The sequence below is a fragment of the Tripterygium wilfordii genome, chromosome 21 (assembly GCF_013401445.1).
Source record: "Tripterygium wilfordii isolate XIE 37 chromosome 21, ASM1340144v1, whole genome shotgun sequence".
NCBI lineage: Eukaryota > Viridiplantae > Streptophyta > Magnoliopsida > Celastrales > Celastraceae > Tripterygium > Tripterygium wilfordii.
The window spans coordinates 824,600-837,783 of record NC_052252.1 but is presented as its reverse complement, the minus strand read 5'-3'; the positions used below and the strand labels follow the sequence as shown (position 1 = coordinate 837,783).

At 39.1% G+C, this 13,184-nt stretch overlaps 1 protein-coding gene and 1 long non-coding RNA gene across 11 annotated transcripts; one reads left to right on the top strand and one right to left on the bottom strand.

The window, feature by feature from the left end:
• The first annotated feature begins 460 nt into the window (after window positions 1–460).
• Window positions 461–3,838, top strand: LOC119988439. Of its 10 annotated transcripts, none has more exons than XR_005465612.1 (4): window positions 461–707; window positions 883–911; window positions 1,494–3,197; window positions 3,363–3,838. It is a non-coding gene; the product is annotated as an uncharacterized LOC119988439 (long non-coding RNA). The 10 variants fall into 10 exon arrangements; XR_005465611.1 differs by having other exon boundaries at window positions 883–983; XR_005465608.1 differs by having other exon boundaries at window positions 848–911.
• A 907-nt stretch (window positions 3,839–4,745) lies between these two features.
• On the bottom strand, window positions 4,746–8,124 carry LOC119989417 (putative F-box protein At1g53550). The gene is made up of 3 exons (XM_038834923.1): window positions 7,747–8,124; window positions 7,416–7,526; window positions 4,746–5,510 (listed from the first exon to the last, which is right to left on the bottom strand). The coding sequence occupies exons 1-3, from the start codon at window positions 8,122–8,124 to the stop codon at window positions 4,746–4,748; spliced, it is 1,254 nt and encodes a 417-aa protein (XP_038690851.1).
• Window positions 8,125–13,184: the final 5,060 nt, after the last annotated feature.

The window sequence follows — 13,184 nt, the reverse complement described above, 5'->3', positions numbered from 1 at the left end:
TCATAAAGTCCATAATCAAGCTATAATCAGTTTTTTTTTTTTTTTTATTTTATTTCCTACATATTTTGGATGGTCCAGATCCAACTAGCTAGAGAACAGTTATAAATAACTACCAACTGAATCTGAATTTTCAGGAATTCGTTCATTTGTACACAAACCTGCCTGTATTAAATGACTATCCAGCCGTTATTATCAAAGAAGAAAAAAAAACACTATCCAGCCGTTCAATTGCTTTTACTGGATTTTATCCTAGCCGCTACAAAAACACATAAACCTTCTCCCTGCTAACCTATTTATAGCCCCAACAACAACAAAAAGAACAAGAACGGATTTTACTAAGGTCCACCTCAGTGGATGGTCTACCCCATTAGAATAAGAGTGTTAAAATTATATGTGAAGGTTATGATGGTCTTTTCCAAAACTTATATTTTAAATCGAACGTTTTTTAACAAGGGTGGATTGAGGGTGGACTGACAGTCGGGTGAACGTAAGACGGTCCCAACAAGAACAAGAAGCCTCTCTTCGGCCATTCATGCACATTCTCTCTCCTACGCCTCCTATTCCGTTCTTCCCTCTCCCCAATTGTTTCCTAATTGTCGCGCCTGGCTATTGTAATTCCGTGTTCGACAAAATGGCTATTGGTGTGGAAGTATTACACGTCCGTACTTCGACAAGGGTTCGGCGTGATTGATCCTGCGATCAGTCAGGTTAGTTGATTCTTGTTCTTCAAGTATTGTTAACGTGATGCCGACACGGGTTCTTTCTTTGCTTTCGACCGAAGGTCTGTTTTGGCCTTCTCATTCTCTCTTTGCTATCAATCGAAGTTTTGTTTCGCTTGCGATTTTAGAGCTTCCATACTTCTCACGACGGTTCATACTTCAGTCCAGACTCGGCTTCCTTCATCAATCAGGGTAGGTTTGACTAATCTTGGGATCTAGGGCTCCTTTCAAACTCTTATCTCACATCTTCCTGGAATTGTGCGTGTGAGTATTACCCGATTCGATTTGATGAGTGATCTATTTACTCTGAAATTCTTCTCTTTGTTTCTCTTTCGAAGATCTAGACTGCAAATATATCTATCTATGTTCCCTTCAATTTTTTTTTACATTAATTTTTGCAATTGAGGGTAATGAATTGATTTGCTTGACCAACTAGGTGGATGAGCCATTTGGCATGGGCCTCACGGTTATCAATCCTTTTAATTCTGTAAAACCGTATATTTCGTATTGAGTTCGTGTGAATTTACAATTTCTTATATCACAAGAACTGGCAGTCAAATCTATTTCTTTGCACTTCTTTGAAATGAGCCATTAGCCATGGACCTCACGCTCATCAATCCTTTTATTCATGTTAAATTGTATATTTCGTATCGACTATTGAGTAAGTGAGGATTTACATTTTGTGATATCAGAAGAACTGGATGTCAAATTTGATGTCTTTGTTGTTCTTTGATGGATTTCCTGATTTCTGATTTCTTTTTCTTTTATCTGCAGGAATATTGGAAATTTATCTCCACAGTGAAGGTCGATGACAGTGATACTAAGCTTCAACAACTAAAGGACAATCTGAGAGTTATAACTTAGGTTAAGAGGTTATTGTTAAAATAATTAAATAGCAAAGGTTATTCAACCTTGCTGATCGAAATCTGATTACGATATTTCTTATGATATTGTTCAACCCTGTCTACTGATCACAATAGATATCTAATTGGAAATGACAAACACTGCTGGAGTGATAATGGTGTCTCAAATATTGAAGGGGGATGCATTGATCTCTCGAGGGAAAAAGAGTAATCTGGAATGCCATAAAGTTTGGATGGAGAGGCTATAGTGTTTAGTTTGATATTGTACTGTACGGTAAATTTTGTTTTGGCATGTCAATATACATATATTATATATATGAGTATGATATAGATTGACTGTGGTTGGCAGTGTTGGAGAATGTGGTGTTCGATTAGCATACGCGAGAAGTTAATTATGTTGATAGATCCGTCGCAGGTAAATTATGAGTTGAACTAACTGAATTTACTTTTATTTAGTCTGGAGAATTGCTTCTAAGTATACTTGGTCTAGATTTCTTTCCTTTTATGCTTCATTATCAAAAATTGCAAATTTTCATTTTAAGCTTTGAATGCCTTTGATCATTGATATTGAAGAAGGTGAAGGGATTGGGCATGTCTCAATGCTAATTGTTGGAAGACACTAGGTTGACCCTTCATATAGAGTAGGACTGTAGGAGACAGAAAAGGGTAGAAGAATGGTTGCTTCTTTGTTGCTCTTGATTCTTTTGCACTACTGAATACTGATATGCATTTATTAATGAAGTGACTACTATTGGATATCAAAATAGATTTATGGTTTTTCTTGAACTGAAAACTATTATTGTACTGAAACATGTAAAACTATTAGTAATTGAGGGTAATTGGACTTGACTCGGTGATGTCAGACCAGTGTGAAGTTATGTTATTCTGTTTCATATTCAGAAATTACTACCATTGCATTGCACTGTTTAAAATTTTCATTTCTTTTTGTAAGATGCTATTGTTGCTGGTATAGAGGGAAAAATTGCAACATGGACAGTTCTTCCAAAAGGTTTGCCATAAATTAAATGAGTCAGCATCATATTCAGGTTCCTTAATTTACTGCATACAAATTTCAAGCACAAGTACACTTGAAACAATTTTTTATGCATTTTGGTCCAAGAATCATATACTGAATTCTGGAATAGGAAAATGTAAATATAAGTTGTTTATTTTCGTGGTAATTCATGTTTATTTATTGAGATATAATGAACTATCATCGCGTTGGGTGTCTTTGTTTTATTTTCTCAAAGTGGATTGATTTCGATATGGTGTGGGGTACTGGGTATGAGACTCAAAATATATTGATTTTTTCTTTCAATAGTATGTAACATATACAATGAATCAATGATAGTTCTATACCTGTTAGTTTATTTCATAACCTGTGTTTAATTCAAATGGTGTTATTATATAATTCCAAAATCTTACAAACACTTGACCAGTGCATATGCTTGGCACTTATGCTGAGCAGTTCAGTGTTAGAGCAGGGATTAGAATTTGTTGTTTTCTTAATTTAATTTACATCTTCTTTTATTTTGTTTAGTTCCACGTAAATTTGATGAGCAGGGATTAGGATTTGCTGTGTTCGTGGGTTTAGATGGAGAGGATATCGAAGATTGTGAGTATTGAGACCAAGTTGAGCTTTCTTAAATATTCTCTTACTGTTCATTTTTATCCCACTTTTTTGGTTTACTATTTTATTGTCTAAAACAAGTGTGCAGTTGATGTAACACAAATTTAAACTATTATGTATCTTATAGCTTTTGTTGCTTCATTGCTGCAGAAGAAGCACTAACAGAGAGGGACAATATCAAACAAAGGGGAGTGGGGGGGGGGGGGGGGGGGGGGTGTGCCCGGTGTTATGGTCAGAAACAATAGTGAAAGCCAAGGAGATGTCTAGGATGAAGTTTTTGGAAAGTGAAGCAAATACTTCCATCAAGTGAGATTCTTCTTACGCCGCGGAACCATAAAATCTTCACATTACCAGAGCTAAATAGTGCAACCAAGAATTTTAGACCAGACACGGTGCTTGACGAAGGTGGATTTGGGAGGTCTCCAGGGGTTGGTTGACAAGAAGACCTATGCATCTTCAAGGGCTTGTGTTGGTATGGTTGTCGCTGTTAAGAAGTCAAACCCTGATAGCTTCAAGGCGTAGAGGTCTTTTTTTCCTCCTTTCTTTTGTTATTTTGTTCAATTCATTTAAGAAGTCCACGATTTTTTTAATCTTAAAATTAAAATCCACAATTATTATTCATCTAATATCCAATTTTATTCCAATAAATAAGAGGAAGAAAGAAAAAAGTAAGTGTAAATATGATATGATCAACCATCATCTCCATGGTCTCAGGAGCAATATTACAGAGATTAATAATCAAAACAGATAAGAGCATTGGTGTTGAATTCTAAACTAAACTGAAAGTTACTAACATCAAATCATCCTGCAAATTAACAACTTTTATGAGGAATCAATATCACTGATTTATCATCAAACCAGAGTACTCATAATAATTCAAATCTGCCAATGAATACTTAAAACACCACGTTCTTCCTGGCTGGAGGTTGTCGCTGTTAGGTATCCACCACTTTTGCACGTAATGGTCAGGTATCTAAGAAGCTTGGCCATCAGTTCATGGTTCCTCACAGAAACCGGAAGTGGCATGGCAACTCAAAAAACCTGTGGATACCCAAAAAAGGAGCAAAAATCACTAACAGATCCAAGAATATCTACCCCTTGCCTATGTAAGACTTAAAGTTAAGCAGATCAAGGAAAGGAAGGTTGTGTACAAACATGCATTTTTTTCCTAGTGATTAAACCTTACAAGTGTGCAGTCTCAGTCTCTACTCTCTACTAATTAAACCTTACAAGTGAAACTTTATTTAAAAATTTTCAGTTTAGCATCTGATGTCTCTCTCCATGCACTTAAATTTATGAATTTCTTCGATTAATAAGACAAGCTTCAGGTATTTTTTTTGCAATTAGGAGCAAGGTCTGTAATCCATGGTTTGTGTCACCTCTTTTGATAAAAATCAGCAATAATAGAGAATACAACATTTGGCCAATCCAAAACCAATAGAAGCAGGTCACCCATCAAACGACTAGATATTGCATGCATGCATGCAAATGTAATAAGTTAAAAGAGCAGGTGCATTATATATTACCCTTTGTCTAGTGGCTGCAGGCTGTATCATTCGGAGGGGATAGAAGACTTGCAACATGCGGAGAGAAACAGCGAGGAGGATTAAGTCGCACTCTCACTTGAGTATCAGTCTCAATATTTCTATCAGGATTATAGAATCTCAAGGACATCTCATCAACTTTAACCAATAGCTCTCCACGCTTCATTAAAGTCAAAGGCCACCATCCATAGGTAACCCCTCCGTCCATGTGTACATATTGTTGTTGATTGGGAATAACATATTTCTTAGTCCAAGACTCTTTCACCCCATACTCTGTCATCATCCATATCACCAAATCATCCGGAAAAGCATCTACGCAACGAAGGCACCCACCTAATTCCACTAGGTTAAACACATATTTTGGAGTGCTACCTTTGTGATACCGCGGGCTGGCAGGCCCCGGCAGAAGCCGAAATTGTTCACTTTTCACATCAAAACACAGAATACGGTCAAACTCAGCGGGAAGAACTTGATAATGCCAGTAGGGCGCATGAAGAACTCCTTCAACAAGAACCATTTTCTTATGATAATAAAACCGGTAAGGCACTTGTGCAATGCTCCTCCATGTAACATCTCCAGATCCAAGAGTATAAATTTCACTCATTAACTTAATCTCTTCCATGTAACACCAAATTCTGATAACTTCGTATTCATCATTTACTGAATCATAGCCAAACCCAGCTCTAAGGTATTTGAAGCCCGACAAGTCGACAGCTAGAGGCAACCTTACATGCTCACCAGTAACAGGGTTACACTAGGGCTCTTCAAATGAAACCAGAACCCGGACCGAAATCGGAAACCGGACCGGTCGGTCCGGTTTGGATTGGATAACCGTATACTATCGGTCCGGTCCATGGTTTAACATTTTTATAACCAATGGTTAACCGGACCAGACCGTTAATATATATATAATTTCATATATTTATATATACTTCACTTAAATACTAACCGTAGATATAAAATATAATAATAAATAGTGATGATTCATGATTGATCACCATTGGATCAAGAATCAAAGACACTTACACTCCTACAAGAATACAAGTTATAATACAAAATACATAATAGAGAATTGATTAATTGAATATTGAAAATTGAAATTGGAAGTTCAGAGTTCACTTCAGACTTTCGTTTTTAGAACTCAGAAAACCTAACCTAACTTTACCCAGTTCGTAAAAGTCGCCGCTGAGTAGAGTCGCACATTGGGTCGTCATTCGCCACGACGCCACTGCCTCTTGCCCTCTTCTTGCCTTCTCCAGTTAGCTACTGCCTCTTTCCCTCTTCTTGTCTTCTCCGGTTCGCCAGTATCGCCTTCTCCGATTCTCCTCGAGTTCCAGACTTCCAATCGTAGAGTCACCTAGATCGACTGATGACGATGATTTGGACGATGTGGTATGCTTCCTAGTTTAGCAATCTTCTTTATGTTCAATTGTTACGTATAATAAGCATATGCATTCCCAAAATTGTAATTTATTTATGATGGAAGGATTTTGTAATATTGTGACTTTCAAAAAATAAGGTCTCGGTTGTATATTGGCTTGGCTTCTAAGCCTTATTTAGAATTGAGTCATGAGAATATATAGTCTAGGAGATGATGGTGGAATGGAGTGGCTTCTAAGCCTTATTTAAGAATTGAGCCAGTATACTTGTATATTGGCTTGGCTTATGTTAAATTGTTTTGTTTTCTTTCTTTCTTTTTTATTTAGTTCTAACTGGATTTGGCAAAAAAAATCCTAGGTGTTTAATGAACATCAGATAGCAAAGAGTGTCAACAATTTTTTGGGCTTTTATTTTTAGGTCAACCTTGAAGGCCCATCAAACCGTAACGTGACCAAAACCGAACCGGTAATACCAGTTAACCGTAATCATCGATTTTAGTGGTTATGGATTGGTTATGGTTTCATAATAGGTGAAACCATTACTTCCGGTTTGGTTAGTGGTTTTACCTTAATGGTCCGGTTAACCGGACCGTGACTACCCCTAGGTTATACACAACGAAAGAACGTTTATTCATGCATTTTCCCATGAAGCAAAGCAATCCATTGCAAGAACCCACAATCTCATAACCCACAGGAAACTCTCATAAAGTTGGGCCCTTGACCCTCACCCTAAAAGGCCTATTAAGGGGAGGAAGACTTGCCCCTTATAAACTAAATATTGTTGTTGTACCCAGCCGATGTGGGACTTTGTCCAACACCCCCTCGCACTCATGGACTGGGTATATTTGCCCAAGGCCCAACGAGTGGACTTCTTATCGAGGACGAGTGCACACCGGTATGGGCCCTGGCTCCGATACCATCTCAAAAAGTTGGGCCCTTGGCCCTCCCCCTAAAAGGCCTATTAAGGAGAGGAAGGTTTGCCCCTTATAAACTGAATATTGTTGTTGTACCCAACCGATGTGGGACTTTGTCCAACACCCCCTCGCACTCGTGGACTGGGTATCTTTGCCCGAGGCCCAACGAGTAGACTTCTTATCGAGGATGAGTGCACACCTGCTCCGATACCATCTCATAAAGTTGGGCCCTTGACCCTCCCCCTAAACGGCCTACTAAGGGGAGGAAGGCTTGGGGACTTTGTCCAACACCCCCTCGCACTCATGGACTGAGTATCTTTGCCCAAGGCCTAACGAGTGGACTTCTTATCGAGGACGAGTGCACACCGGTCTGAGCCCTGGCTCCGATACCATCTCAAAAAGTTGGGCCCTTGGCCCTCCCTCTAAAAGGCTTATTAAGGGGAGGAAGGCTTGCCCCTTATAAACTGAATATTGTTGCTGAACCCAGTAGATGTGGGACTTTGTCCAACACCCCCTCGCACTCGTGGACTGGGTATCTTTGCCCAAGGCCCAACGAGTGGACTTCTTATCGAGGACAAGTGCACATCTGCTCCGATACCATGTAGAAATTCTGGGCCTCCATTGTCTTCCCCCTAAAAGGCCTATTAGAGGGAAGGAGGGCTTGCTATTATATACAGGATTTTTGCTGGGTTATTACCCGATGTGGGACTTTGTCCAATAGAAACTCGTAAAAAAAAGAAACAGAACAAAGATTGACATTGACTCTACTTTGATTGTATAAAGCAGATTTACTGTTAGAATAATCAGGCAAATCATTAAATTCAATTAAGTTGAAGTAACCTAGAAGATCACTCTTGCCAAGGATGATGGTGGTGTTGCGAAGGGTGGACTTTTGAAGGTGAAAGCGGGCGAATTCAAGGGATTGGATGATCTCAAGCCATGATCTGTAGACAAACTTGCATTGAGAGAGGATTTTGGTGGAGAGCCTTGCCAGGACATCCAAAACTATATCATACAGAAGCGTAGAGAAGAAATCAGTACTATTCCTTGACTTGGAGTTGTAGCAGCCACACATCTTTTCCGTTCAGAGGTAACGCAATGCAACCAAAGAGTAGATACATACAAGGAGGGAAGGGAGTTCATAGTTGGTTGTATTTATTTAATTATGAGTCATATTTATCCCTAATTCACGTCGATTTAGATTAGGAAACCTTTTGATTTATTTCCTTTTATAGTTGGCCTGGACTTGCATAAATATAAGTAGATTGATTAAGTCTTGATTTTATTTCTCACAATATATTGTATACCTTCAAATATGGTAAGTCCTTCCCGTCATTATGAATTCAAACGCCGAGCAAAAATGACAGCCTTAATCTCTTGAATTCGGCTTGCATGATCATCTCAAAACGGATTGTCATGCTTGAACATCTCATATAAACATATTCAATTTATCAAAATTTATGATAGAACAACCATCAATATATATATATATACACACACACACACACATACACACGTAAAATTTCAGCTCGAACAACCATCATCTTGAGCTACCTAATATGATTCAGATAAGAAAACAACCTAATTTTGACCCCTACTTAAGGGTTCAACAATGACAAATACAAAAAAAGTTTATGAGGTTCTTCATCATTTTCCAATACCTCCCAAGACTATTTCTTATATTTCCACTCTCATCGCAAATAATCAATGCCACAGAGGAGTTGTGACAGAAACGGCATGGACTGGAGCTGCATATTACCTGATACTTTACATGCTGGCAAGCCATGTAAGTAGAAAATCTTCATATTTCCTCGTGAATTTTGAATTAGGGATGAAGAGCTGAACCTACGGGATTTTTCATTTTTATGAGTTATGGAAGTACTGAAAACAACAGAAAATGATTTGCATGTCAAACCTCACAAATGGTAGGAGCTGTTGTCCGAGATCGGTAAAATCGATAAGGTGGGTTTGCGTGTAAACTTAACAATATTATTCTTAATATTATACAAGATAATGGTATATTGGTATTTTCATTGATATTTTGTGTGTAAACTTATTAATTTTTTATGCAAACTTATAATGTTATAAAAATGGTGTAATTGTAAAGATAATAGTTTTGTGATGTGTATATAAAATTTTCTCAATATATAATATAGGACATGTTAATGGGCCCGTTTTATGATGGGCTTCAGAACTAAATAACAAGCCCATATATATCGGAATATTTTTTTTTTGAGAAAAAGAAACAGCGACAGACAAAGTTGACGATCCCTTGCAACAAAGGTCTCAACCTGCACAGGGCATACAGCCCTCCAAACCTGACTCCCACCCTCAAAACTTGCCATACCAGCAAGACAATGGACTATAGAGTTACCATCACGAGGAATATGTTAACATTGCACAACCCCAAAGGCGGACATTAATGATTTAGCCTCCATTACAAAGTGACCCAACTTGGACTCTAGGAAATCATCCTAAGTAAGTGCATGAATAACGTTGGTTGAATCAATCTCCAGAATGAACTCGTGAAAGCCTGCAGCCAACAAACATCTCAAGGAGCAAGTAACAGCCAAAAGCTCTGCAAACATTGGATCCACCCTCCCAGGCATCCTCTCAGACAAACATAACAGCGGGGACCCATGATGATCTCTCAATGTGGCGCCCGCCCCAATAGAATTCAGCTCCACAAAAATCGTACCATCCACATTGAGCTTAAATTTGCCCACCTCGGGCACCTGCCATCCTGGCACCCGACCTGGAGAAACTCCAGTCTGGGGCAGAGAGTTGAGAGAGGGACCCCCAGTAGGCCAGTACAGTAGGCCAAAAATTCAGCCACAAAAGAGAAAACCTTGGATTTAAGGATACCAAAGTCTCAATGTCCTTGATGAACAATAGCATTTCTCGTGGTCCACAAAACCCAAATCACGGTTACAAACAAAATCTTACAATCCTGATAGAGATAATTCTGGTACTAACAGAGGAGATAATTCTGGTACTGACAAAGGAGCTAATTTCGGTGCAGCAATCACAACATGGTACAATTATATCTTGATTTATTTTATGTAATATTCATTTGTAATTAGCCATTATTTTCGTGATTCAGTTTCCATGTTTGTTAAGGAAACTCATCACACGTGCATGTATATATGATTGATTCATACAGTCAATACAATTACACAAGATTTCATACAAACCATAGAATTCTTTATGGTATCGGAGTTTGCTGTCTAGAACAGCCGACCCTATTTTTTTTCCTCTCTCCATCTCCTGCAACTCTTTTCTTTCTCACCTTCAAGATGTCCAGCCCTTCCTCTCCCAAGTCTGACTCAGAAACCTCTCATGGCAACACCATGAATCCTATTACAATCTCCAACTCTTTAACGTGCGGCCCCTCTACTCCTCTTACCGACAACTTAATCTCCCTCAACGCTTCATCTCAAATACAGTTCAAACTTAACAAAGATGGTGGAAATTATTCCTCTTGGAAGTCGCAGATGACCAATCTCCTATTTGGATACGGTCTCCTCGGATATGTCGACGGATCCCTGGTGTGTCCCGAATCTGAACCGGATCACCAACTATGGCTCTGTCAAGATCGACTGGTACTACTAGGCATGCAGGCCACGGTTCACAGCTCTATCGGACCAACAATCAATAATTACAAGCGATCTGCTGAAGCTTGGAGCAAATTGGAGTCAAGCTATGCAAATCGATCCAACACTCATATCACCCTCCTCTCAACACTGATGAACACGAAGAAAGAAGGCAAGACAGTTGTTGAATATATGAACCGCATCAAAGTCTTGGTTGAAGACTTAGCTCAAATCGGTCACTCATTAAGCGATGTTGAAATAATGGCTCACACTCTCAATGGTCTGAATGGTGAGTTCAAAGAATTAACAGTTGTAGTTCGCATTCGTGACACTCCAATCATGTTTGAAGATTTATTTGACAAGATGCTCGATGAAGAACTGGTACACAAACCAAATGACAAGGCAAGTGATGACTTTCAAATTACAGCCAATTTCACATCCAAAAGAGGCAGCTTTAAATCTCGTGGCGGTAGGACTAATCGAGGTGGATTTCATGGTAACCAACAATATTCCTCCAATCACGTGGATTTCGTGACACTCCAATCACGTTTGAAGATTTATTTGACAAGATGCTCGATGAAGAACTGGTACACAAACCAAATGACAAGGCAAGTGATGACTTTCAAATTACAGCCAATTTCACATCCAAAAGAGGCAACTTTAAATCTCGTGGCGGTAGGACTAATCAAGGTGGATTTCATGGTAACCAACAATATTCCTCGGGTCACCAAAATTTCTCACGGTCTGGACACAATTCCTACAAAGGCAACAATGCCTAAGGTAGTCAACTTTACTCGGGTTCATCTACTAATCAGAATTTTTCTTCTTCCTGGCTCCCGAACAACTTTTCTAGTCCATCCTGAGTTTTCTGTCAACTGTGTGACAAACCGGGACATTCAGCCAAAACCTGTCGGTCCAAGCCAAAGCCTTCTACTCACTTCAACGGGCAACCTCTAGCCCACTATCTAGACCGTGACCAGAGTTCATCATCAAACAACTGGGTTCTTGATTCTGGGGTTACCTATCATATAACGTCTGATCTTCAAAATTTAACCATGTCGTCTGACTATACAGGTGAAGAAAACGTCATGGTTGGCAATGGTAATAGTATCCCTATCTCTCATATTGGCTCTTCGACACTTTGTTCACCCATAACTAAATTTATGCTGAACAATATTTTGTGTGCACCTTCCATTAAAAAAAATCTTGTCTCCGTTTCCCAATTTTGCAGTCAAAATAACACTTCTATTGAATTTTTTCCTGACCATTTTCTTGTGAAGGACCTGAGTACGGGGGCATCCTTGGCGTGCGGCCGGAGTAGGAACAATTTGTATGAATGGTCGAACTCCAGTTCCACACCTCTTACTCCATCTGTTCATCTTGCTACAACATCGCAACTATGGCATCAACGTCTAGGTCACCCATCAATTGTAATTCAAAAAAAATTGTCTTCCAGTCAATTGATTCCTATTTCTGATTTTTCTTCATCTAGCTGCAATTCTTGTCTTTGTAATAAAAGTCACAAGCTTTCATTCAAGACATCTTCTATTAAATGTCATGCTCCTTTTCAATTTATTTATTCAGATGTTTGGGGCCCTGCACCAATTAATTCCTTTGGTGGTTTTCGATATTATGTTATCTTTGTCGACTGTTTCACCAAATATACTTGATTTTACCCTCTGAAGGTAAAATCTGATGTCTCCAATATTTTTGAAAAATTCAAAATTTTAATTGAAAATTTTTTCTCAACTTCAATTAAGACCGTTTATATAGATGGTGGTGGAGAACACCAAGGCCTCACTCACATTCTCAGTAAATATGGGATTCAACACCTCACATCACCCCCGCATACACCTGAGCATGTGGGTTCTGCTGAAAGGAAACATCGTCATATTGTTGAAACGGGCCTTACTCTTCTCCACCAAGCATCCTTGCCCTTGCATTTCTGGTCTTATGCCTTTCAAACCGCCACCTATCTCATAAATAGGATGCCCAGCTTTGTTCTTCATTTTGATACACCTTATCACAAACTTTTCCATCATCATCCGAACTATGGCAATTTAAAAATCTTTGGTTGCTTATGCTATCCTTGGCTACGACCCTACACCAAACACAAACTTGAACCTCGTTCACGGCCGTGTATATTTCTTGGGTACTCTATCCCCAATCATGCTTACTACTGTTATGACCCATCCAAGAGTCAAGTCTTTGTTTCTCGGCATGTTGTCTTTGTAGAAAGCATCTTTCATTTTCAACACAATTCATCTACCGTACTCACCAAGTCTTCTCCCCATCTCCATAAATTTTTTTCACAATCCCATCACACCCACCACTAATGTGTCCCATGATACCTCTCCCGTTCTAGTCACTCCCAACATCATCTCCTCCTCTAATTGTGGTCAGCCATTGTCCAATCCCCCACTAACTTCTATGTCTAGTGATTCATCACTTTCTACAGATCCTACTACTCATCACCAGCGTCAAGATGCTCCCCGCTTGGCACCTCCACAGGTAAGTCCTTCTCCAACCTTTAACACGTCAC